We start from the raw sequence: 27,459 nt of genomic DNA, 5'->3' as shown, positions 1-27,459 counted from the left end.
ATGTGTTTGCTGTAGATCCCAAAGACCCGAGTGTGTTTGTGACACAGAAAAAACTGCACACACACAGCTGTTGCCTCACTGACTTATCTGGGATTCCACTGAGCAACAGAGACATCAGCACACACTGAGAGTCCTGGAGATACAGAACAGGGGCTAATTCATACCTGGTGTTTTGGAAGAGGGAAGAGCTGAAGAAGGGACGTCTGTGAAACAAACAGAGAGAGAGAAATCAGACTGTTAACCTTGTGTGAGAGGAGCAATTTAACACCAGAAATGAAACTACAAATAAAACAGCACTGATGTGATTAAGACAGTCCTCATTCTCTCTTTACCTGCTCCAGGTGAATCTCTGGTCATATTTGAGTCTGTAAAAGAGAAGAAAGGAGCTCATTTCTGTCCACAGGAGTGATGTTTCACCAGTGGAATGTCAGCTGTGTGTGGGGCTCAACTGCACATAACATCTGTAAACCTTGACTTTCTGAGACTCACTTTCTTTTCAGGCTCCTGTTTTATTGGGCTCTATTAATTAAACCAATTAAGCAGGTCAGATGTTAATTACGGGATACTGAGGTACAGAACTTTCTTTAATCTTTTAGAGCATTGATATCAACATAAATATACAACTGAGCTTTAGTCCTCAGTGTATTTGTGCATCTATCCATCAGAAAGAAAATAACACCTTGAGGGAATATTTGAGATAGATATGACATGTTAAAAACACACTCACGTTTTAAGGAATATGTGTTTTCATTTTTGCATCTCTTACATAACTGGGAGTGTGTAACAGAGCAGATATTCAATCATGAAAACAGTGTGCTTCTGTGTGTAAGCAGAGGGAGTGTCACTGTGTTTTAAATACACGATTCTCACCAGAGCAGATGACTCCTGCGTCCTGTCCATGAGAGCACCCTGCTCTCCCCCATGAAGAGACAGCACAGTGTGAGAGACGGCTCTCATTGCCCTGGCACTCAAACACATCAGCCCATACTGGTCCACTGCCCTGTCCAAACCAGGCCTGTCCTGGCGCTGCTACAGCCTCCCCACAGCCCAGCTGCTGGCAGAGAACACTGGCATCTCTCAGGTCCCAGTACTGGTCACACACTGTCCCCCAGTCCCTGAAGAGCCACTGCAACTCCACTCGGCCAGAGCAGGAGTCAGAGCCATTCACCAGCCTGAACCCTGTGTATCCTGCAGATAGGAGAGAACTTCACCAGCATGACACCACAGCAGGCTACAAGAAATACAACAAATTAAAGTACCAATACAGTGAAAAAAACTATAAGATTCAGCACATAGTGATTGAAAAACCAATAGCAGGCATAGAATAAGAACAGATATTGTGATGCCATAAGTGATTGTTTCCTCAAAGGGTGCTACTTTCCCTGGGGACTCAATTTTCCAAGTTTTCCCCATACGTAAGATAACGATGTGCAGCTCATAGGAGACAATTAGCACCCTGCTCTAGGCCACATAAAACCAGGAAGGACTTGGAGGAGACAGAAAAATTCCCCAATAATTGCCTAAGCCTGGCACATATTGAAATAAAGTATTAATAAACCGTCCCCAAGATGAAGGTTTTCACTTATATTTTTATCTCTACAATTCCAGTCTTAGGCCTGAAGAATAGCGTTGATATTTCTGTAACAGTCCTTGCCATCACACTGGCTGTTTACCTTACTTTTCCTAGCTTCATTGGTGAGGAGCTTTGTTACAATTGAAAAATCTACCTACTACCTGCTAACTGTACTTTTTTTCCCACACAGTCTGAGGGCTGAAGGGTATGCTGCTGCTATTAAAACAGGCTTTGGCACAGCCTAGGCTGATTCGTTTTCCCAGCCTCAAGGCTGAAGGGCAGTTTTCGCCATTGCACAGGCTGTAGATACACGTTTCACAAAACAGCCCAGGCAGAAAGCACCATCCCCTCAGTTGTTACACTAAACCACCTGTGTTATTTTCTTCCCCTAGCAGTTTCCACACCGGGCGCTGATGGGAACACCGACACAGCCACAGGGACTGTCCTACGGTCACTCACACTCCCCTCTGCTACACCCTGGTTATCCGCAAAAATGACAACATCCTCAAAAACAACAAGCTCCTATGTCTAGTGTGCCCGTTCCAGGTCATATACTGTAAATTCCAGCTAACAAATCATGTTTTAAATTAAGTCTGGTGTGTGGGGTGTGTGCTTGGGACCCTGCCTAGAACCTGCCGATTGCATGCTGCCCCACTCGGCACTCCTCACCCACTCTCCCCTGAAGATCACTCAGTCTACATCAGAGATCACCCAATCAAAATATGAATCATTTATGACTCTATAACGATTGTTTCCATGAAGGACAATGATGTGACTCTCTTACCTGTACAAGTCAGACTCACAGCTCTACTCTGGGAGCAGCTCTGCTCTTGCCTGGCTGCAGTGGGGCAGTGCTGTAGTTTGGACTCTTGTCCTCTACACTGGAACTGCTTTGACCTGACTGCACCCTGGCCCTGTCCGTAATGAGCGCCTCTGTGTATCACTGCAGGAGCCCCACATTCCAGGTCACGACAGACAACCTCTGCATCCTGCCAGTCAAAGTCAGAGTCGCACACTGAGGTCCAGGTGTTCTTGATATTCACCTCCACTCTCCCAGAGCAGAGACTGTGTCCGTTCACCAGCCTCAGGAAACCTGCAATAGAGAACTACAGGCTGTCAGTCTGAGCAGGTAATCTCTCATAGTGCAGCTCATTGCTCACTGTCACTGAACCTGGTGCCTGTGAGAATTAAACTTACTACCCTATGAAAATAAACCAACTTCATGTGAAAAAATAAATATAATAGATTCTCAATTTAAATCTTGACTTCTTATTGTTCCATTCATAAACAGATTTACACCTACAATTTGGCGTAGAAAATTACATTTTATAAATGCATATACTATTACAATCAATTGTACAATAATGCAAAGTGCTTTCAATAAGAATATAGATAATAGGATATAAAAATTAAATGAAAGAGAGGAGTGTTGGAAGAAAATCTGAAAGGTCAACGTCAAATAGTTAAACCAAAAAATATTTTGTGGCTGAATGTTTTAACTGAATGTAAAATTGATTAATTTCTTCCAGAAATAATGTAGATATATGTTAATCAAATAATTTTAGATGTATATTAAGATCTCTAAAATGTGTCTCTGAAGAAACTCAGTGCATTATTAGCTGTACACTGGGGCAAATAAAACTCACAGACACCAAATTGATCAGTCTGTGGAACATTACAAAGTACCCAAATTATCACTATCATTCCAGCTGCTCAACATGCCCATAACTATTACTACAGCGCTGACAGTAGTGCTACATGTTGCACACAGACTGCTGTGAAATCAATCAAAACAGAAACTGATAACAAATCCATCCATGAATTCTGCTTCTTCCAATTCAGTGGAGCCAGAGGTATGAAATTAATAACTACAGAAGAAATGGATGATCATTATCATCTAATTCACAAAAGAAGAGCAGCGTTACTCCAGACGTTATAAACCCAAGGAACAGAGATCTCACATCCTGGCACTGCTGGAGCAGGACAGTCTGACCTGGGCACTGACAGATACTCTGGAGATGACCAGGACTGTCACAGCCTGGCACTGCTGGAGCAGGACTGTCTGACCTGGGCACTGACACACACTCTGGACAAGACCAGGACTGTCACAGCCTGGCATTGGTGGAGCAGGACTGTCTGACCTGGGCACTGACAGATACTCTGGACAAGACCAGGACTGTCATAGCCTGGCACTGCTGGAGCAGGACTGTCTGACCTGGGCACTGACACACACTCTGGACAAGACCAGGACTGTCACAGCCTGGCACTGCTGGAGCAGGACTGTCTGACCTGGGCACTGACACACACACTGGGCAAGACCAGGACTGTCACAGCCTGGCATTACTAGAGCAGGACTGTCTGACCTGGGCACTGACAGACACTTAGGACAAGACCAGGACTGTCACAGCCTGGCACTGCTGGAGCAGGACTGTCTGACCTGGGCACTGACAGACACTCTGGACAAGACCAGGACTGTCACAGCCAGGCACTGCTGGAGCAGGACTGTCTGACCTGGGCACTGACATTTTTTATTATTCTAGTTAAATTATTCTGTATAAAAGATATTCAGCAACCAAACCGTTGAGAGTTATATATCACATTCTTCCTCTTTTTAGTGTACTGAACACAATCTATCAGTAAAAATGACATTAAAAGTTTAAGAACCCAGCAAATGTAAAGTCTCAGTTATATTGCATGTAAACACAATTGTGATCTATTGATAATTATGATACTAATTAAAGGAAATTGTAAAATTCTTAATCATATCTGTTATCATATTTATTTACGCATTTTGGGTAAACATGAAATGGCTCATCCTACCTGAGCAAATACCCACTGAATCTTCAGAATGATAGCACCCTCTATTTACTGATCTTATTATATTTGAGAAAATACATATTTTAAACAGTTTAAGTCAAGTTAAATTAGCTTGCCATACCTGAACAAATGATGCCCGAATCTTCATTATGACCACAGGCTGAATTTGCTGATGTTGGAGAGCCACAGAACTTCATTGCAGCCTCTGAGCCTCTACAGCTCAAATGCCAGATGTTTCCAGACCCTGCTCCAAAGTGAGCTTTTCCTGGTGCTGAAACAGCTGATCCACAGCCCAGCTGTCTGCACACCACTGCAGCATCATCAAGATCCCATTCATCATCACACACTGTCCCCCACTGTCCCTCGTGATACACCTCCACTCTCCCCTCACAGGCACTGGCATCATTCACCAGCCTCACATCAGCACTGCCTGCAGAGAGAGGGGAGGGGTTTAACTCTAGTCTCCATGTTTGTTTAACAATTCACAATAATACATTCAGTAAAACATTAGTTCCTCAGTCAACAAACATACTCAACCAAAATAAGAGGAAAATAATTTTCTATGCTTTTCTTTATATATTCAATACTATAACACAATCAGATACATTACCAAAACATAAATTACAGATTAATTCTCAAATTCCCATCTCATCTCACAAAAAAAAAATACCCACCTTTTGAAAAATGTTCGACTAATGAATCAATCAATAAAAACTAAATAACACCGGGTCTTGAAGAAATCAGTACCTAGAATATTGCTACAATGTGACTAGAAAGAGCTTGTTTTCTCTATTTTTACAGCTCTTCAAGGTGTCCAAAAGGAAATTTGCAATTTTCACTCTTTCTTTTTTTGCACTTTACAACAAACATGCACACAGTATCATTAAACAAAGTGTCCAACTCAGAGAAAAGGTCATTTAGAACAGAGAAGAGAAGCTGCAGTCTTGAATTGTGAATCAGTGCAATACAGTCTCTCTACTCTGACACAATAGACATGAGTCTGTCAAACCAGACTGAAAGAGCCATAGGAAAGATTCATTCACTTTCCACTGGAATAGATCACTCACTTTTCACTGGAGATCAACCACTGTCCACTGGAGATCACTCAGTCTCCACTAGAGATAACCCACTCTATTTCACAAAGCGGTCACACAAACATCGACACCCTGATGTTCACACCTGTATGTGTCAGGCCTATCCTGGATACTACCTTGAGAACTGCAGTCACTTAAGTGATCTGTGACTTAAATGACTTTATGACTTCAATAGACTGGTACTTGTGTTTCTGTATTTTTCTGGGATATGTGGTCATGACAGTGGACAGTGGCTGTAAAGACTGCATGACTTCAGAGGGCTTGGACTTGTATGCACACACTGAATATCAAAAGTCTATACACCCTTATTGAAATTTCAGCTTTTGTTAATGTAAAGGCTGAAATCAAGACAAATCATGTCAGACCTTTTATCACCTTTAATAAGATCTTGTAATAAAAATATTTAAGTGCAAGGCAAATGGATTCTTTTTAGGAAAAATAATTAAAATTAAACTATTCAGTATAGTGATCAAGACAGTGGTCAGTGTCTGCAATGACTTTGTCCCTGGGATTCTGGGACATATGGTCACTGCAGTGGAGGGTGTATGACTTCAGATAAGCAATTTGTGTCTGTGTGTTTCCGAAAGCTGTGGTCACTACAGTGGACAGTGTTTTTAATGACTGGGACTCTGTGAGCTGCCTTCACTGTAGAGGAAAGTAACTGCAATGACTGCATGACTTCAGAGGGTTCGAACATGTGTTTCTGGGAGCTGTGGCCACTATAGTGCATCGTGCCTGGAATGACTGACACGTCAGACGTCTGGGATCACTACAGTGGTCAGTGGTTTACAGGTGCTTCACATGTTGTTCTAAAATGTACAGTATGTTAAGGGTATATTCTCATTGTCTCTTTCTAGCCTTTACCTGTCAATATATATATTTAACACATGCTTGACTAATTAAATTATATTGAAGCACATTATTTTTCACAAATACAGGATAGGTTTAACACAGACACAGATACTGACACTTATTGTATTATTGTGGTGTCCTGAGAAACTGCTCAAAACTCAACTGCTGGGTTATGAATCTCTAAGTGCTTGCCTATTTAATATTTCAAGGCTTAGTTTATGTGTTATTGTGTGATAAAGTAATGATTAATTTAATTTGTATTATCCATACTTAAATATGTGTATTTGATTATATACCTCCAATAAACAAATAAACATATTATTAAACCTTCACAATATACAAACAAATATTCCATCATTTTGTAACTAAGACAACAACTAAGAACATAAAACAAATAATTTAGTTGTGAAGTAGCACTCAAATCCTGTATAAACATAACACAACTTCCTATAGTTTTTAAATTCTTGTTGTAATGTCACAATGTCCTTTAGCTGTTAAATTATTGCTGTTACACCTCAGTCAATATTTCCCAATAATAATAATAATAATAATAATAATAATAATAATAATAATTCTCACAATTGATCTTAAATTCTGCATTTTCTGTTTGATAAAGCAATACAGAATGTAACCATTATCAGCCTGTCCTGCTCAATGTCAAACACAGCAAACTTGGTCTATAGGAACCAGATAATGATAACATCAATTTTATTTTAACACTTTAAAAACTACAAGAGCCAATTGTCCTATGGCTTCAGTGTTTTACATTTTCAGAACCCAATTGTATATCTTTAAACTGCAGATGGGTAACCCATAATTACCTATCATAATGGAACAACATTTCTTATAACACCAAAATTAAATACATGGGTTTTACGGTAACTGAATCTCGCAGGGCTTAATGACAGAAACCTGGACTGTCTGAACACACAAGCGATACATTGGCACCATTAAAAATCCAGTGTAAACTTACTGTATACCTATTAATACATTAGTATTTAATAATAAAATACCAGTGTCTCAATAATCCTCCTGTTAGTTAATAACACGCTTATCACTATGAATATATCAGTATGTAATAATAAATTATCAGTCTATCAGACTCAATAATACTTTGGTCTATAATTACACATATTTCTATTAATACATCACTCTGTAATATTAAAATATTATTTTAATATTAAAATCTCAATAAAATTCCAGTCTTTAATTACACAATGCAATTAATACATCAGACTGTAATAATAATATATGTCTCAGAAATGTACTAGTATTTAACAATACACTTACCTCTATTAATGCATCAGGCTTTTAATTATTTCTATGAAAACACCATTCCCTAATAATAAAATGTCAGTCTTAATGATACTTCAGTCATTAATAACACACTGATTTCTATTCATACATTAGTCTGTAATAATAAAATAATAAATATTGATTTTAATTAATAAAATAACAATAAAAATACTAAAAATCACAGTGTTCGTTATTTCCAAATCACAATATTATACTATTATAGATACTTTTTTGTCTTCATTTTTTTCTATGTCTAAGAAATAGCTTAGATATTTTTATTTTTATGGTGACAGATTAGGAGTTGTAAATACTTTATATAGATAGTATATATATTTTATATATCAAATATTTTAGAAAGTATCAATAAAGTCCGATGATAACCAGCCTCTGCTGTAGATTGATAACTTGTAAGTAACAGAACCCCATCCTGTATCCCCAGCCCTGTCCTCATTAATGTTTATAACACTGATGGCAACATCTTAAAATAATGTTTACAGACAATTATACAGTAGATATCAACTGAAGTGTGAGCTATAAGGAATTATTTTATTAGTACTGCTTTTTTATTATTCACATACTCAGAAATAAACAATTATGACAATTTTGTTACACAGAAAGCTTAATTTTAAAAAGAATGTTAACATTTTTCAACCCAAGCTCATTTTCAATTTAGATTTGTGTTTTTCCACTTAAAACTTTAGTTTTATGTCAGCAAATCAGATGAGGTAAAATTATTATTCATGAATTAGCTTTTCAACACTAGCAATTAATTCTTCCTGACTCATAGAACCCCTAAAATGCAGTTATAATAAATTTGGACAAATACCCAGAAACCTGAATTTAAAATAAAACATTAACATATCTAAGCCCATATTTTTCTATAGAAGTTATAATAGAACATTAATATTTTTCAAGGCAATCTCATTTCAAAATACTTTTTATCCTTTTTTCATCCAAACTTTAATTTCAGTTGTTGTGTGTCTGAACAGAAGAAGACTCAACACTTACTGGCTGAGCTGTGCAGCACCAGGACAGCGAGAGAGAAGATGGACAGGCAGCTCTCCATTGTCATCAGGACAGAGCGCAGCTGAGACCCCTGTCTTCACCCCTGAGCCCACAGGGCAACTGAGCTGCTGCTCCGCACCCCGGACCCCCAGTAACAACACAGCCCCCCGCCCCGCCAATCACACACAGCACTGCCTTTTCAGACTAACAGCAGGAACCTCTCACACAGGCGGGACGCCAATCACACAGGGCCCTTTCAGTCTTCTCCATATATATCAGAGACACATCACTGTTTCCTCTCCCTGAAGACACTCCCAGCAGTGCGGAGGAGAGGAGAGACAGGAGCAGCTCTGTGTCTCACTGGAGGAAACACAGATACAGATACAGACAGCAGGGCTGCAGGTGCTGCAGGGGCAGGAAGAGATCAGATATTAAACTAAAAAAAATTGTAGACAAGTATTATATTTTTAAATCAGTATCAAGATAATCAATTATGTATATATGGTCCTGTAATTCTTGCAGTCTGTATCAGGAAGTGTCTAGAACGAGGTCCTGTCTTTTTGTCTGTGTAAGGCAGTGTCCAGTGACTGGTGTCCTGCAGTGAGTCACAGAGTTGTTGTGTCTCCAGACAGTAATGTCTTCTGGTCCTGGTCAAGGGCAGTGTGAGGAGAGCCTGTGCTCAAGGTGGCAGTGAGGTCATTCAGGTCAGCACAGGAATACGGAGACAAGGTGGACTGAATAAGAACTGGCTGTCCTGTGACTGTGATCAATAATTTAAATGAAAAAGAAAGAAAAGCTCAGCAGTGATTGTCCCTTATGTACTGAGCCTGTTGGACAGCAGCTCTTCCAGTTGACTCCCTCAGACCCTGAGTCTGTCCCTGCGCAGCTCCAGTCCACACAGATGTTCCAACCCCTCCAGCTGTGGCCCCAGTGTCTCTCTGTGTGGAGCCGACTGCATGACTGAGACTCTCTAACAGCACAGTGGAGCTGAACTGATACTGATACACTGATACACCCCCAGTCTGAACAGTGTGAGGGCACAGCTCACATCCTCTTCCTTATTATTATAGGTAGTAGGAGCAGCACTAGGAGCAGCAGTAAAGTATTAGTAGTAGCAGTAGTATCAGTGGCAGCAGCAGTTGTGGTAGCAGTAGTAGTATTAGCAGTTATGCTGTATTTAAACTCTCCTGTTCAATATAGCAGAGTTCTTGTGTTACAGCTTCACCATAATAGCTGCAGCAGCAGGAGCCACAGAGCAGGAGTCAGTTTCAAATTAGAAAAAGCAACAAAATAATAAAAAAAAGTTCAGTCCTTGTTAATACAACGGTGATTTAAGGCAGAGCTTCACTGGAGCCTCAGGTCAGACTCTGCAGTGAGTCTGTGGTTTTTGCTCCTCCGAGCTCTTCCAGCACAGGAAACCAGGCTGTACTGTGAGGCTGTGGGTGTCAGTGTGATGAGGCAGCTGAGAGCTGAGCTGTACAGGGAGACACACGGGGAGCCTAGTGTTCATAGCTCTAGTGCTGCACAAGGAGACACAGGAGAGCCTAGTGTTCAGAGCTCTAGTGCTGCACAGGGAGACACAGGAGAGTCCAATGTTCAGAGCTCTACAGGGTGACAGGTCCTCTCCCCACACAGCTCTCTCAGTGTGTCTCTCAGGTCTGAACAGGACGGGCTGTTCCTGTCAGAATGGAGACTGACTCTCAGAGCTCCAGTGTCAGTATGAGGAGACGCTCTCAGACCTTACTGCTGCAAGAGCCTCTGAGCCTGAATGGCCATGAGTACTGAGCTCCTCAGCAGCTGAGAAAAGCCTCCTGTCTCCTGTGGTCACAGTGTGGTTGAACACCTGCACTGTCTTCCTGCTCCTTCTCATCTCTCTCCCCATTTCTGTCTCTCTCGCAGTGTGTGCTCTTATCTGTCCATCTCTCTCTCTCCTCTCTGCTTACTCTGACAGTCTGTGCAGAGTATCTGAAGGGGATGGAACATTGCTTGGCAAAGGAAAAGACTTCTCAGAGGCAGAATAAAACAAAAATATTTTTCTCCTCTCAGTCAGATTCACAGCTCAGACACACACAGAGCTCTGGGTCACTCAGTACTTTTCCCAAATTCCTACCTAAAAAACAAACAGAAGCTCATCTCCATCCTTCTCTTTATCCTGACAATCCAGAACCAGAGGACATTCAGACAATCAGTGCTGCTACATGAATAATATCAGACAGAACAGCCTGGACTCAGGTCACATCTCCCCCTTTTCTCCTTCCTCACAGCCTCTTAGAGACAGAGAAGAGCTCCTGGTTCTCCTCTCTGTGAACTGGGCTCAAGGGTCACTAATCTGGCCGCTGTGGGCTCTGTTCCAGATCAGAATCAAGAAGCTTCTATTAACCCTTTCCAGAACCTCCAGCCCCTCAGTATTACTGCCCTGATTCATTGTCTTTACTGTAAGTCAGCCTCCATCCCTCTGTCAGAAGTGTTTGACTGAAAATTGAGCAATATGTGTTTATCTCTTATTATTATTTTTACTAATTTAATGAACAGCAGTATTGCTACTCTTATAAGTGTAATATGATTATCAGCAGCAGCAGACCGATGGTCTTGTCTACAATAGTGACCAGTTGAACAGTCTGTACCTCTGAGCAGTGGGACTCAAATCACACAGAAGACCTGTCTGTGTGTGATTCCACACCAGCCCTGGGATACAGCGTCTCCCACACGTCTCTCACGGAGTCTTATACAGTTAATTAAATCACCAAACTGGCTGAGGAACTGAGAGCTCGAGTGGAAATAAAACCAGGAGATACTCTTCAACCTCCAGGATCAGGAGTCTGATCCTCCTGGCTTCTGTTCTGTGGAGATTCGTGTAAAACGCTTAAAAGCGCTTTTTACAGGGATTTGTGCCCTTTCTGTTCTGCTCTACGGGAGTATGCTATACAACGCATTAATCTGTGAAGTAAACTAATTTTTTGTTTAATAAATTGTATTCCTCGGTTTGTCGGTCTCCTTCTCCAGATGTTATGAATCGCCTCTCTTCACAGCCTGGTGTTTTTTCTTTTGGAGATGTTACAGTATATCTGTAAGAAAAGCCCCCCGGGCTCCGGACAGCGGAGACTCGCTATGCTCTGTCAGAAAGAACGCTGTGACGTCACAGACACCAGCCAGAGCGCCGGGATCAGAGAGCGAGACCGCGGGAGGAGCGCGGAGCGCACTAAGGAGAGATATTGATCACTTATCTATCGACAACCAATTAATTCAACTAAAAAACCTTAGAATCATCGATTAACTTCACCGATTGGTGAGTACTGATTCTTTTCTTTCTTTAAATTATTTAAATATCTATAAAACAGTCAATACAGCCTGTATCGATCAAATACCATAGTGCGTTTAGTGTTCATAATGTTCAATCCCAAATTAAAGAATGATTATTCAAATGATTGTTTAGAAATTGTATTCTAGAGCTTGAAAATTATATTCCAAGTTGATAAATTTGTGTAGGTAACAGTTTAAATGCATTTTTCCACTGTTTACAAATTATAAGTATGGTAACCACGGCGACACGTGCCACATCACAGTGTCCGGCTAGGTGTCTCGCCTTCGTCACAAAGAGTGGTTTGACGTCACGGACTAATACTAATGCGAGTGTATTCATATTTAATATTAGTGAGAGTACAATCGGTAGCTTTAATATTAATGCTAGTGTTCATGTCAGTATTAATAGTGATTGCGCTTCTGATAGTTTTGATGCTAGTCATTCATGTTAATATTAGTTATAATTATAGAGTTAGTGTTAGAGTATTTACACCAGTAGTCATGTTAGTTTTAGTGATAGTATTATTATTAGTATTAGTAGTGTATTAGTAGTTTGTGTCAGTGATAATGATAGTGTAACTCTTAGTGATAGTGTTACTGTTTTAATGTTAGTGGCATTTGTGTTAGTGTTAGTTATACTGTATTTGTAGTTATGAGTGTGTGTGTGTCTATAAGTATTTGTAGTCTATGTGTGTGTCTGTGAATGTGTGCGAGTAGGTGTGTGAGTCTCTGATTGTGTGTATAAATGTATGTTGTGTCTGTGAGTGTGTGTTGTGTCTGTGTGTGTGTCTGTGAATGTGTGTCTGTGAGTGGGTGTAGTGTATGTGTGTGTGTCTGTCAGTGTAAGAATGTGTCTGTGAGTGTGTGTGAGTGTCTGTGTGTGTGTGTAATGTCTGTGTGTGAATATGTGTGGGTGGGTGTCTGTCAGTGTGTGATAATGTGTGTGATTGTGTGGGTGTATATCTGTCAGTGTGTGTGAGTGTGTGTGTAGGTGGGCTTGGGCTCCACTCGTGTGTCTGACAGAAGTGACCCATCAACAGGTGTTTGTCACAGAACCGATACGTGGAATAGAAGGATCCTTGTGCGTGACCGGAATCCCACAGGACACAGAGTAGCAAAGGGACAAACCAAAAGACGAAATCCAAAGGCTGGGTCGATAAGGGAGGCAGAGGGTCCGGTAACGAGAGAAATCCAAAACAATTCAAAGGCAAAATCCAGAAGGCGAGGTCAAGAGGCAGAAGCAGAAGATTCGTAACAGGAGATCAGTCAAAAGGTTTGGAACCACGCACTGGAGAATACTAAGAAAGGCTTCTCAATAGTGAGCGTGGGAAGGTGTGTGAAGGTGGTTTAAATACTGAAAGGAAAGGGGTGTGATTGGATGATTGGTTAGGGAGTGAGAATTTGAGGAATCTGATGCATGTGAGAATGTGCTGGGTTCAATCAGGGATGAGATTGGGAAGCAGAGGTTCCGGGAATGTAACGTCGTTTGCGAGGGAGAGTGTGGGGCGTGACAGTGTTGAGGTCCAGAGTCGCCTGAGAATGGAACCACTTTCTAGATTCCAGACCAACGTCCAGAGAGCTGTGAGTGCTCTGTTTTTATCACTATTACTAGTAATGACAGCAGTAGTAGTATTAATATCAGAATTAGTATTAGAATTTGTAGTCATGGTCATAGTAGTAGCAGCAGAAGTAACAACAGTGGTAGTTGAATTATCCAAGCACTTACTCCAGGAACTACAGTATTACACATTTATACTCTATTTTCCAGGTATGTTTTGTAAAGTGCTTTGATGTTCTGGATTAAAAGGCAAAATATAAGAAAAAAATTGATTGATTGATTGATTGACTATGAGAGTGAAGTCTGGTCGAACTTGTTTGTCTAAATGAACTGTCCTGTCCACAGATGTCTACAGAGGTGAACAGAGATGTCCAAATCCACCAGAGACTGGAGACAAGTTTGAGAGTCAGGCCCCAGACCCAGAGAGCTGTGAGTCCACTGATGGTCTTCTTCATATTGTGATTCTTCCTCTTCTTCCTCCTCCTGAAATTAAAGCTCATCGCAGCAGCAGGGCTCTGTCGTCTTCTCTTGAGGAGGAGAAAGACTCTACCTGACAGTGTGTGCATCTGCGTGTGTGTTAGTGTGTGGGAGTGTGTGTCTGTGGGTGTTTGTGCTTGTGAGTCTAGTCCAGCCCGTGTCTGTAACAGAACTGTGTCTGACATCCCCAGATCAGGAAGGAGGTAACAGGAGACTCAGCCAAAACAGGAGCCAGACCCAAGACCCCAAGAAAAGCAAGTCTGCATTATTATTATTATTATTATTATTATTATTATTATTATTAGTAGTAGTAGTAGTAGTAGTAGTAGTAGTAGTAGTAGTGGTAGTAGTATTTGTAGTGAGAGGGTGAGTGTGTGTGAGGTTGTGTGTGAGAGAGGGTGAGCATGTCTCAAACTCCATTCCTAGAGGGTCTGGTGCATCATCTGGTTTCCTGCCCAGAGGTCTTGGTTACAAAGTTGATCTAATTTTTTAATTAAACAAAAAATATTCTAATACTGTACCTTTATCCAGACCTTAAATATCCAACTATGCCTTGAATATTTTGAGTCTTCAACAGTGAGAGACATCAAAATATATTATTAAACACATTATTTCCACATCTTCTTATGAAAATAATTAGATTAATTGTTTAATTGGCTAGCCCTGTTTGGAAAGAAAACCTGGAGATGCACCTGGCTCTCCAGGGATTGTGATTGGGCTTGAGACCCCTGCTCTAGCAGAACTGGCCCCTCAACAGGTCTCGACAGGGATGTTGGGGATCATGAAGCTGGATAGCTGAGGGCTGGACACTGCTTCTGGATCGAGGACGACAGGCCACTGTCATGTAGGGTCATCTTGGCCCACGATGATGATGTGTGTTTGTGTGACTGGCTGGTAACTCTGTTTTCTCCTCCCCAGCACCGCCTGGAGAAACTCGCTCAAGTCGAGAGAGGAATGGCCGAGCAGAGAGAAGGGTGTCACACCGAGACCTGGGGCAGATCCCACAGGAACGTGAGTATTGGCTTCAGCAACATGGCTAGACAGCTTGTTCCACACCCCCACCCTCCTCTATGTAAAGAAAGGTGTTGATGATGATGATGGTGGACATGATGATTGTCATGATGAAGAAGGATATGGTGATGAAGATGGTGGAGATCATTTATTAGAAATGTGATGAAGATGATGGTGACGAAGATAGTGGAGATTATAATGGTGGAGGTGTTGATGATGGTGACACAGGCATGCCTGTGTGTGGCTGTGTGTGAAAGGAAAGGTGGGGTTGGATCGGGTCTGCCGCTGTCATCTGATAGGACTGTCAGAGGAAGAGGGAACAGACTCCCCCTGCGTCTCACCCTGGGCAGCCGAGAGCTGCAAGTCTGTGAGCCTGATATGTCTGTGACATCTGTCGAAAGTTTGGTTTCAGCTGCAATGATGGTGACTGTGATTGCTGGGAGACCAGGGGCAGGGCTTGGTCCTCCTAAAGAAGACCCTCTCAGTTTCCACTCTGTCCTCCTCATGCCCTCTCTGTGCCCCTGTCCCCTCAGGCTAGCCAGCCAATCACCAGGCAGGAGACCGAGACCCAGCTGTGGAACTACCCTAAGGGCCCGGAGAGGGATCTTCAGAAGGACAGGGCATGGACCTCCTCCTTGGCAGCCCACATACCCCATTGCTCGCCCTCTCACCCACCCCCTGGTACACCCGCTCAACCGGGCCTGACCCCAGTGGCCCTGTGGCGGCTCAGGGAGGGCCTGCAGGTCGAGCTGGAGGGGCTGCTCCAGGAGGAGGAGATACGGGTGCGGACCTGGGCTCAGAACATGATATCATCTATCCAGCTGGACTGCCTGGCGCTGTACAATGAAGTCCTGCCTGACTTTGAATCAGAGGGTGCATACGCGGGATTGGTAAGTCCCTTAAACCCCTCCCCCTTGCTTGAATCACACTGAGGTACACAGGGGCGACTCACCTCTACAAGACACCTGCGTCATCCCACTCCCATTTCACCTCAACATGGTTCAGAGAAAATCTCCCGTCCCCAAGGGGAGAGAGACAGGAGCCGGGCTGGGCCTCCAGCCCTCTGTTTATTCAAGATTATTGCCTCAGGAGGTGGGTGAGGTGGAAGACACACTGTCTACAGATCACCACTAGGGACAGCGTAAAGCAGGGGGTGAGACTCTTGATCATGGATAAGGATAACAGTGGGATGACTCCCCCTCTCTTGACTCACTGCCTACTGATGATGTTATGTCACTCCAGCTCCTCCTCATGGTGGTGTCTGCAGTCAGGCAATTTGGAGAATTGTTGAGGGATGATGATGAATATTCACCTTTCTTGTTCTCCCAGGGCACAGGAATCATGAAGCAGGACAACTATGAGGAGGTGAAAGAGGCGCTGAAATCCTACTTCGAAAATACAATGGCCAGGTGTGACTTTTCTGAGGTGGACAAGTGCTTCCGCCAGGCTAAAGCTGAGCTTGACCTTATCCTGCAGAAGTACCTGGGAGATGTTGTGGCCGAGGTCTGTGAATAGCAGGTTTATTTTGATAAAAGACATTTCTCATCCCCTTCTATTGTTGGTGTCTATTTCATGTAAAGGATTTGACTTGAAAATTAAATGTTTAATCGACTTACAGGGAGTCTTCTTTAAGATGTGTATCGGATAGCTCTCCACTGTCACTTTACTGGACTTTTGAAGTAACCAATCTACAATGAAAACATATACTGCACATCTTAAGGAACATGAAGAGAAATCCGTGTGCTGATTGTCACCAAAAATGTCACAAATTAACCGCCAAACTGTTTAACATGTCCAGCCATCTCTTCCTATTTTGCAGTGATTATAATTCTTTCAGTTTCTTCTCTTGTATTTTCCTTACTGTTTCACTGTCCCCTTTCCCCATGTGGAGATTGATCCACAGACGAAACCCTGTTTCACCATTTGTTTGTTCAAAGTCTTTGGACTGACTTGCGACTTGCGAAGCCCCAGTGGCACAATCAGTCAGTGTGCACAGCAGAGTCATGGCGATGTTGTGTGTTCACACCTCACCTGGAGCAATGGCACCTACAGATCATATACAGCTTAACATCTCATATACAGCGTTTGAGCTGTCACCAGAAAACGCCTGGTTTCGAATCCCAGTCACTGCTGAGGGACAGTCTTTTTACAAGAATTTAAATTGCATACTCTTTAGATTTTTAATAACTTGAAACTGTGTATTACAGAATGTCAATCATTAAACATTAAAAAGTAGGTATATTTTATAAAAGAAAGATTGCTCTTGTGGACAAAAGTACACAACCTTCCACCTTCATCATAAATATTTTAATTATGCATAAATATTTTATGCATCAAAGTCTTTAACTTGGTAACTAACATGGGTTCTGGTTTTAACATGCTTGTTCTAACATTATTAAGCTTATATTCTGTAATTCATAAAAAGTTATAACGTTTTATACTTTTCTAAGAATTCGTAGTAAAAACACCACTTGCTGTTATTGTAAAAAAATACATGTTGTAGTGATTTAACATCACTTGATAGTTATATTAATATGGGATTGTGTAACTAAGCAGCTAAAGTATCACAAGTGGACGTTTTGGAAACATTTTGATATTCGTTTCTTTAAAAAAAAACTTCTATTGTCATTGTAGTGGTAATGAGCACTGTAATTGTCACGAAAGCTTTCTTTCCAGACCCTATGCGGATGACACAATCCGGGGTTGAGTGAGGAAACACAGGGAAAAAGTCATGCAGGATACGGGAATAAAAACAGGGGGGCGTGTCCATGGAGTGCTGGTGGTCGGGGAAGGTGTAGCGAGGCAAACAATCCGGGGACGAGTCCAAAGAGAAGTCCACAAACAAGGCAAAAGTCCATGGCCAGGAGATCCATCCAAGACAGGAGATTAAAAACCAGAACCGGGTCGGGACCGGCAAGGGGAACAGGAACAGAAACTTAAAACTATGACGGAGCCAGACACATCCAGGACCCGGGCTCGCATGATACAGGAACCAATGCAGAGCCCAGATTGGCGTCTGCGTCTGGCTTATAAGGGGGAACTAAAAAGGGGCTGGAACAAGGGACAGGTGTGTCTGGCAAAATTGGCTCCTGCGTGTGAATTTGGATTAATTATTATACATAATGGTTTTGTTTTTAAGCATTTCTTAATGGAAATCTTTAAGTTAATCAAGGGAGGGTGGAATGGTTATTTTGTTTTACAATTGCCAGTAATTGGATCAACCAATTATCAACCAGATGGCCAAACGATTTATTTATTTTTTAAATTAAATAAAAAATAAGATACAATGACGTGTCCCTGCCTAACATCGCATGACTTTAAAATCTGTAAAAAACTGGTTTAGTTAAAAACCACTTTTTATGCGCAACAAAATTGGGTGATTTTCATCTTCGTGATCAACTTTGAACCTTTGTGTTAGCTTTAAGATTTTTACTTTTTAATTAAATGTTTAAAATACTCGAATTTCATAAACGTAACACACTTTTCATACAGAAAAAAAAATCACATTCTCTTCTCTTCCTGTTATGTAGGACACATCAGCTGGTCTTTTTTCCCCAGTCAGAGGCTGTGAAAATACTGCGCCCCATCAAAGACGGGGGGAGAAGCAGCACAGCCTGAGCTTTCGCAGTGCAAATGGCACCAATCGCGTCTACATTTATTATTTAGTTTTTAAAATTAAACAACATCAATCATTGTCTTTGTCTTCTAAGTTCCTGAATTAACTTTAAGCATAGCTTTCTCACCATTTAGATTTATTTTTCATACCATCGTTAATCAAAGCAAGAGCCTATTGTACTTCACACACGTGGAAAGATTAGATTGTAATCTGTTGTCATAACAATCAGAAATAAAATAGTATGTGATATTTGTGTAGATGAAATGTTTCTAAAATTTATTTTTTTACTTAAAAATGATTAAAATGTATAATCTTTCCATGTGTAATGTCATTAGAAAGTACAATAAGCCCCTGTTTTGTTTAACGATCGTTTAAAAAATAAAACGAACTGGTGAGAAAGCTATGTTTAATAATAAAATATTTCAAGTTAAAATAAATTATTTACATTCTATTTTTAAGTTTTAAAGGCAGGCGCACTCAGAGCCATAAACACTGGGCTGCAGAATGGTGTCCTTACGGCACCCTCCTTTTCTCTGAGCTCAGTGGGTGCACTGTTTTCTCAATCTCCTGCTAATTCATTTCACACCACGGGAAAACAGGAGAATGTGATTGTTCTGGATCTGTAAGAAATTTGTGTTGAGTTTACAATATTAAAGTCTTTAATTAAAAAAAATGTTTAATTAAAAAGTTTAAAAAATGTACAGCTTGCACAAAGATTCTAAGCTGATCACACAAAATATTTTTTTTTTCGTATTTTTTTCCTAAACCAGTATTTATGGGTTTTAAAACCATGCAATGTCTATTTGAGACATACACTTTAATGTTTCCTATTTTTGATTTTCTTAAAAATTAAAAGAATCGGTTGCCCATCGTGCCACACAATATTATGTTACATTTTTAGGTTTTTGAGAGACTTCAGCATGCTTCAAGTGATGCATAAAAAATATACCATAATGTCTTCTCGCGTTATCACTTGCACCTGGTATCCGCTTTATTCAAACTAGGATTTCTAAACTGCAAGCAGGTACTAGATATTGTTTAAATTAAAGCTGTGAAATTTTTCACAAATCACAATCTTTAAAACTGTAGGTTGCAGGCTCTGTCATTTTTTCACAAAATTATCGACATCTGAAACATTGTGTCTCCTACACACGAGTATATTAATAAGTATTTAATAAGTATTTAATAAGCGAAACTTATGAAAACTGAAAACTGAAAACTGAAGAAAAAAATGAAAAAAATGACTCTGAAAAAGATACAAGAAGCTTGAAATTATTATTATTAAATTAATACTGTTAATAATGACCAGACACATATATAGTTTCAGTGGTATTTTTAATTTGTTATTCTCGATTCTAATTACAATATATACAACTTTGTTTTTGTTTTAAGGCTTGAGGCATCTGTTAAACTGCCCAACTGAATAAAGTGTTTTGAATCAAATCGGTTGAACAGTTGACAGTATTCCCGTTTGATAATTCACGTTTTTATTTCATTATTAATATTAATTAACATTGAATATGTTATGATGAATATATATTTATAAATATGATAATATAGTGTACATAATACTTACTATTTTATTTTTTTAAGTATTTTTTAAGTATTTGTTAGAAGAAAAACTTGTCCCGTAAGCAGGTATTGAACTTGGATTGTGAAGGGCTGCTCGAAAACACAGCTGAGACGAACAGTTTTAAAATGTTTTGAAAGTAATCATGCGCGATTGAGTCAAATTAAAAATAAACCATGTTTACAAAGAATGTGGATTACAGTAAATTAATATCATTATTAATTTCTTTAGATAAGCGATTCCATCGATAACGAGTGCAAGTTTTCATAGGAAAGGTTAATCACTTAACTCAGTTAACTTTGAATGTGTTTTGATATTTATAAATACCAACAAATTCAATATAGTGTCAATAATATTTACTTTTGTAGTTTTTCAAATACATTTTTATTTGTTAAAAGAAAACTCATGGCAAGAGCTGGGTTTAATCCCCCAACTTCCAGCGTGCAAGTTAGATGCCTAAGCCATTATACCACCACACCGCTTGATAGTTTAAGCTATAACTGAATGAGGGGTTTTCAAGGGGATTAATGAGTCAAACTGATGAAGCTGTTTACAAAGAAAGTCTACTACTGTAATAATTTGAGCTGTATGAATAGAATTATATCGTTATTAATTTATTTAGATACACGATTCCAGATTATATTCCCTATTAATCAAATTATAAAAAGTATGTGTTTTTTAACTGTGATAACGAGAGCAATTATTCATAGAAAAGGTTAAACTTTTTATGAGGTATATAAACTTAATACAGTCAGAAGTATGTAAAAACGTCTCCAAAATAACCACAGTATGTAACGGAATGAAAGATTTTGATGCTTAAAATTTTTATGAAGAAAGTGGAATACTGGTTTCACACAATCATTTCACTAACAACCAATGCATCACGAGTGCTGCCTGTCGGTCATTTTGGCTAGCCAATCACTTACTGCGGTACAACGCTGTGATCTGTAGATACTTTCACGCAGTACAGGGTTGTACTGTACATTTTAAATGCATGTATCTGTATATATAAAAATAATAAAAGCCAACCACTTTATCATAATATTCTCACTGAGAGGAAGGAATTAGTGTAAATAGTTTAAACACTATTACAAATGATAATAAGTGCAGCTTTATGATAACCCTAAGAAAATACTATTATATTGCATATACCTAGAATACAAAATTAAGGAAAAGTAAAAGTATCACTTAAAAGAAAAAATGAGAAAATCATTAGTTAATGAACTATTAGAATACAATATATATAATATTTCTGAGTACATGATTATGTAAAGCTAAAAACTACTTATTATGTTGAAAGAACTGCAAAAACACAATGATATGCATACAATGCATGGGATAGTAAAAAAATAAAACTTTTCTGACCTTTGGAATTGAAATTATACAACAACTAAAAATTTGAGGTATATTTACTATAGCTGGAACAAACTTTATATCGTAAAGATAAGAGGCAGGTGAGTTTATAAAGAACAACATGAAAGTGAAGCTCCCAGGATTCATAGGAAGGCATACAGCAACTTAAACCCTTTATCAAACTAGGTGAAGCCTAGACAAAGAAGAACCAAAGCCATGAAATAAGACTTTTGTCATGGTCTAACACAACGTAAGAATAAATTTAGACTAAATATTTACTATTTTACAGGAGAATTATACTGTAATACTATTTCTCAAGAAACCGAAGAGAATTCACGTGCAGTATCATTTTGCTTAAAGTTGAACTGAGTAAAAACAATACAGTTGCATTGTAAACTTGCATGTACAATACACTATTTCAAGTCTGAACTATAGTACAACTCACTGCTCTGTGACTCCTTGCATCTCTACACTATAACTTCCATCGAAAATATATTTTATCAGCAGCATGCAATTGATACTTACAATATTTTGTTTAATACTGTAATGGGGATGTAAGAACTACATTTAGCGATAACACTGCTGATATTGATGGAGTTGAAATGTATGATGTATTTATTGACAGCTATATCTGAGCCGATAATGAATAAAATACCTCCTGTAAAGTGTTAGGATTCATAGCAAGCCATATTTCTCCCCCCTGTTGTAACAGAAGAAATAAGGTTCTTGATCCCGAGATGAAGTAAAACAGATGAGTTTATTGCATGCAAGGAACAATAAAGCCGAAGTCTTGTTTCCCGCAAGAAACAACAAAACCGAAGTATTGTTCCCCGTACTGGTACAAACTTTTGGGTTATATAGTGTTTTCTTCTCCGTTTCTGACCTCACTCGGTCTGATGGTAAAGAGGGGGGTTCATGGTATTTGGCCAGTTTACGATGTTCTGGACAAATGGTCAGTTTAAGATTACACCCAGGGGGGTTCCTAGCTTGCATCTGCAATCCTTATCAGTTAACCCCCTTTTCTGCCATAAACCCCAGCTTGTGACTTAGAAGTCTAAACCCCCTACAGAAAGGATTAAATTCAAACCACCGTCTTCTTTAGTAAATCTTTCCATGACCGACCAACGGACCACGAGTGCCCCTGTCAGTCAACCAATCACGTACCGCTGTATTTTGCGTCATCGCGCGTCACTTTGAATGGCTGCATCTGTACACCTACACACTCACACACATTTACACCCACAGACACTACACACACTCACAGACACAACACACATTATACACCCAATCAGACACTCACACACTCACAGATACACACCCACACACTTACTCACACACATTCACAGACACACAAATAAACACTATATACACACATAGACACCGCATACACTCTTAGGTACAGATGCACTATAACTAATACTAATGCAATAGTGCTAATATTACAACAGCAACACTAACACAGTAACACAATAACACCAAAACTTACACTATCATTGTTACTAACACTAACACTGACAAAAACTACTACTAGACTAATAATACTTATAATTACAGTAATACTGTCATGAAAACTAACATGATGATGATACTCTGACACTAACAGTATAATTATCACTAATATTAACATGAATACTAGCATTAAAACTAAAATTAAAAGTATCTATCATCACAATCTCTCACATGTTTACTTATATTATTAGTAAAACTACCAGATACACTCTCACTAATATTAATATGAATACTTGCATTCATACTAAAACTATCAGTAATGCTATCATCATTTATACTCACATAGACACATAGACACTACACACACTGACAGACATACCCACACATACACTTACAAATATAAAACTACATACTGACAGACACCACACATTCACAGACACACACCATACAAACACATTCACAGGCATGCATTCACACACAGATACCACAAACACACTTATCTACAGATACAAGATGACTAACACAAATAGAAATACTACTAATATTACAACAGTAAGACTATCACTAACACTGACACAAACTACTAATAATAACAGTAATGATATTACTAAAACTAACATTACTACTAGTGTTAATACTCTAACAGTAACACTATAATTATAATTAATATTAACATGAATATGAACATTAAAACTAAAACGATCAGTAGCACTATCATCATTAATACTCACATGAACACTAGCATTAAAACTACCAGTTGTACTCTGACTAATATTAACATGAAGACACTGGTATTAGTATTAGTTGCTGCCCGTGACATCACACCGTTCTCTGTGACAAATGCGAGACACCTAGACACGCGCAGTGACGGGGCGCCTGTCGCCGTGGTTACCATTCTTATGATTTTTAAACACTGGAAAAATGCATTTAAACTGTTACTTACATTCATTTATCAACTTGGAATATATTTTTCCTGCTCTGGGATACAGTAACCTAAATAATAATATTTCTGTATGAACCTCTAAGCTGGTTCATACAGAAAATGTAGAAATGCATTAGCCTGATTATGATTAAAAAACACATAATTAAACACGCGTTTGCGATTTAAATCAGAACACGATTTAAATCAATATAAATGTTTATATTGTAACGCATACTGTCCAGCCTCCATTTCTCTATAAAAATTTACTCTGTTGCACACACACACACACAATAGAAGCAGGAACCGCTGTCAGAAGGGAAGAAGGTGACTATTCATTGTTATCAAAAATGACTTAGAATCGATCATGTTGCGATATTTTGAAATATAAAAGTCAATTGATTGTCCATAATATCGCTATTCTATTTTTTCGAAGAAATGTCTGTTATGTTAAATCCACTAGATGGTGCTGCCTCTTAGCTTGCGGTGTATCTTACTTCCTGTCAGTTGAGTTCAGCGTTTTGCGCATGGGCAGAAGGGACTAGGAAGTAGTGAGTTACTGTTAAAAAGAACCCTGAATTTCTGCAGAGAGTTGTAACAGTGAATACTGTGTTGTTTCCCTATTTACACCCTAAATAAGGTCTCAAATCAAAATTATTAACAAGTATAAAGGGGTATTTCATAGGATTGAGACAAGATTAGAAAGATGGATATTAGATTTTAACTGAGTGCACTGAGGCCGTAGCCAGTTTCTAGACATCTACTCGGGTTAGGAATATCTGTTAACTGAATTGTTAGTAATGTGTTTCACAGGTTCCTTGTATTTTATGTTCCTTTATTCTTTACAGAGACTTATGTTTAGCTGTGAAATGGGTATAGCACCGTTTGTTAAGTGTATGCAATTGTAAGTATTGTAACGCTTACGGCCGACAGGCACTGTGTAAGAGCCGGCGTACCAGGGCAGGTGACGTCATTGCCCTTCCCTGTGATAGCAGGACTACAGCTACTGGGCTGTGGGGAGATCTCTATTCAGCTCACAGGGCTGGGTCACTGCAGAGAGATGTGGGAGTCCCGGGTTCGAGCACATTTTTTTTCTGAAACTCCACCAGTCACCCATAGAAGGAACCGATTTTCTTCCTCCACAAATCTTCTTCCTCCATAAAAAGGCATGTGGCACCTGGATCAGTGGTTAAAACTGATCCTATTTCCAGATCAGTGATAAAAGTTCCTCATATGGTTGCATGGTGTTCAATCCAAATATCATTCTCTCAACCACCCTCTAAAAATACTCTCATTATTACAGTGTACACTATGTGAATGAGTCTCCATGAACACTCTATGGACACAGTGTATAATCACAGTATAGAAACTCTCTGGAGAGGAAAGTGCAGTTCTCTAATCCACAAGGTCACTAAGATATTTGACAATATGAATAAAACATACTGTAGGCTAATGTTTTTTTTAAGATGTGTTCTATTGTGTGTGCAGAAACCCTACATTTTTCATACATATATATTGTGTATTATCCATTAGCCATTCAAAAGTATCAGTGTCAGATGATCTGCTATACAATGTCAGATGGTGCACTCTGCCTGCAACCATCATTTGTAGCCAGTAAAGTGACTCACTGATTCCAGGTAAAAGATGTACTCTGCAGAGAGCTGTCTGAGTTCTGTTCTCAGACTGACTCTTCCAGCTGGGAAGTGTTACACTTTGGCAAAGTGGAAGAAATCCTAAAGCCTATTGAGTAATGAGAGAATTCATACATGAGATAAAGACTAGTTTATTGAAAAGAGGCATTAACACGAGCAAAGAGTTGATGTACCTGAAAGGATGAGGTCTCATGGAAACATCTGAAGCCAAGGCAAGCAATGATGGAAGATTCCGAGGAGGATCTGCAATAATGGACAGGAGCAGTGGGAGTGGTCCAGGCAGGTGACGGTGCAGCACAGCAGGACTGGACAGGATAATCAGGAACAAGACTGGAAATGACCAAAAGTGCACAGACCACCAGGTAAGCAGGAACTGGACCAGGAACAGAAGAAGAAGTGTGCAGGATCGCCAGAAAGCAAGATGAGACTAAAACATGGAAAATAACAGATCAAGACAGAGTGCAGAAACAACATTCAATAAAGAAAGTTATATATTTTTGGCTAAAATCAACATACTAATTATTATAGAAAATGCGAGTTCATTCCTGACCTTTATACCATGTTAAGAGAAACATTATCCAGTTTCAAACTGGAAATCAGTTAAAAGCAGATTCATATCAGCAGGGTAACAATCCATACCCTGAGTGAACACTCCTGGACATTGGTATCACTCTACTTGCTCCAAGAGGAAATACCGTAGAAGGACTGGACTGCTGAATTTCGTAGGCCTCTTTATGGGAAGTAGTTTCAAGGGTGTTTCTCAATAGTGCAGTTATAAAAGAAAGGAAGCTTGTAGTGTTTGAGCAGCACGACATTGATTTTATCTTTGGCTTTGACAGTACTGAAGCTCTAATAGGCCACATACATTTTAATTTTAAAAGAATCTTCAAAAGTTCAGTCAACGATCTATAATCTAGAATCTGTCATCCCAGCCATCCTACTATTTCAGATCTGTCATCAAGTCTCTGACTGCCTGAGTCGGTGTGAACAGGCCCCTCAACAGATATTTTGCTTTGCCAGTTGTAGTTAATAAGACCACGATTCCAGGAAGTGCAAATATATTTCTATTGTTGCAGACTTCGCTAGGTTCATTTTTAGAATGCCACTCATTGAAAATATGATATGCTTTGTTTGATGACCTGCTTAAAAAACTTTTATCTTATCTCCACAGAGCCATGATATCAATAAATATATACAGCCTCATTTTGAAAGTGAAAGGGTAGCTGTATCCGAGTTTGGGGGCATTGTGAAGTTGAAATTTCATTGTAACACGAGGTTCTTGAGTGGTGAGAGCAAAACTACTATTCCCATACTTTCTGTTCTTCTACAAAGTGCTTGTTGTGAAGAGGTCATGTTCATTCTCTTAATGGCTAAGGTCATGGGCTGTGAAAGCCAAGTCGGCCCAGCAAACAGTAACGAGAAGAGATGAGCCATTGATGATTGCTTCTTTATTACCCCCTCTCACACTATGAAAACTGGTACAAACAAAATAGTAGTTTCACTATGACAGGTTAGAACACAAACAAAACATTGCTCTCTATCAAAGTCACCTGGAGATCTCCTCTCTTGTATTCATCAAAAACTCAAATATCACCAAATGTCAGAGTCATTTTTTTACATTTATGTATAATGAATGAACAGTGCCTGCACACATGCTTTAAAGAACTCAAAATCAGGTTTTGACATATATCATCATATGTTGAAAATGGGTGTTGAGCAACATTCTTGTCTGAACACTGAAGAGGCAGGAGAAGGACATGAAGTAGTAAGAAAAGAAACACACACAGTCAGTGCTAAAAATATCTCCTTGGGAATAAGCTACCTGGTGCAGATCATGAGGTCAACAGCCAGCAGATTCATATCAGCACGGTAACAATCCATACCCTGAGTGAACACTCCTGGACATTGGTTATTATC

At 39.5% G+C, this 27,459-nt stretch overlaps 2 protein-coding genes across 3 annotated transcripts in view; one reads left to right on the top strand and one right to left on the bottom strand.

Moving 5' to 3' along the window:
* Positions 1–4,783, bottom strand: part of LOC148666772 (scavenger receptor cysteine-rich type 1 protein M130-like) — a 361,406-nt gene extending 356,623 nt beyond the window's left edge. The window contains exons 1-3 of the mRNA XM_088630981.1: positions 4,512–4,783; positions 2,358–2,666; positions 871–1,188 (exon numbers count right to left, since the gene is read on the bottom strand). Coding sequence (XP_088487107.1) covers positions 871–1,188; positions 2,358–2,666; positions 4,512–4,587 — 703 coding nt within the window. The 5' untranslated portion in view covers positions 4,588–4,783. The remainder of the gene's footprint in view (positions 1–870; positions 1,189–2,357; positions 2,667–4,511) is intronic.
* A 7,825-nt stretch (positions 4,784–12,608) lies between these two features.
* On the top strand, positions 12,609–16,533 carry LOC148666771 (uncharacterized). Of its 2 annotated transcripts, none has more exons than XM_088632551.1 (6): positions 12,609–13,210; positions 13,841–13,924; positions 14,164–14,226; positions 14,891–14,983; positions 15,517–15,873; positions 16,313–16,533. In XM_088632551.1, exons 2-6 carry the CDS (start codon positions 13,841–13,843, stop codon positions 16,496–16,498), a joined length of 783 nt encoding a protein of 260 aa, XP_088488677.1. In that variant the 5' UTR covers positions 12,609–13,210; the 3' UTR covers positions 16,499–16,533. The 2 variants fall into 2 exon arrangements, with proteins under 2 accessions (XP_088488677.1, XP_088488676.1); XM_088632550.1 differs by lacking the exon at positions 12,609–13,210 and adding an exon at positions 13,260–13,518.
* The last annotated feature ends 10,926 nt before the right edge of the window (positions 16,534–27,459 follow it).

The sequence above is a fragment of the Lepisosteus platostomus genome, chromosome 5, assembly GCF_059453375.1.
Source record: "Lepisosteus platostomus isolate fLepPlt1 chromosome 5, fLepPlt1.hap1, whole genome shotgun sequence".
Classification (NCBI taxonomy): Eukaryota; Metazoa; Chordata; class Actinopteri; order Semionotiformes; family Lepisosteidae; genus Lepisosteus; species Lepisosteus platostomus.
Note: the sequence above shows the minus strand (reverse complement) of the source record. Positions and strands in the feature narration are given on the sequence as shown.

Bases quoted from the DNA above. Each gene is read 5' to 3' on its own strand.
- LOC148666771 (XM_088632550.1), top strand. From the start codon at position 13,351: ATGCATGTGAGAATGTGCTGGGTTCAATCAGGGATGAGATTGGGAAGC. The intron at 13,925-14,163 runs GTGAGTCCACTG...TGACATCCCCAG, and splicing joins GGCCCCAGACCCAGAGAGCT to ATCAGGAAGGAGGTAACAGG. The intron at 15,874-16,312 runs GTAAGTCCCTTA...TTGTTCTCCCAG, and splicing joins AGGGTGCATACGCGGGATTG to GGCACAGGAATCATGAAGCA.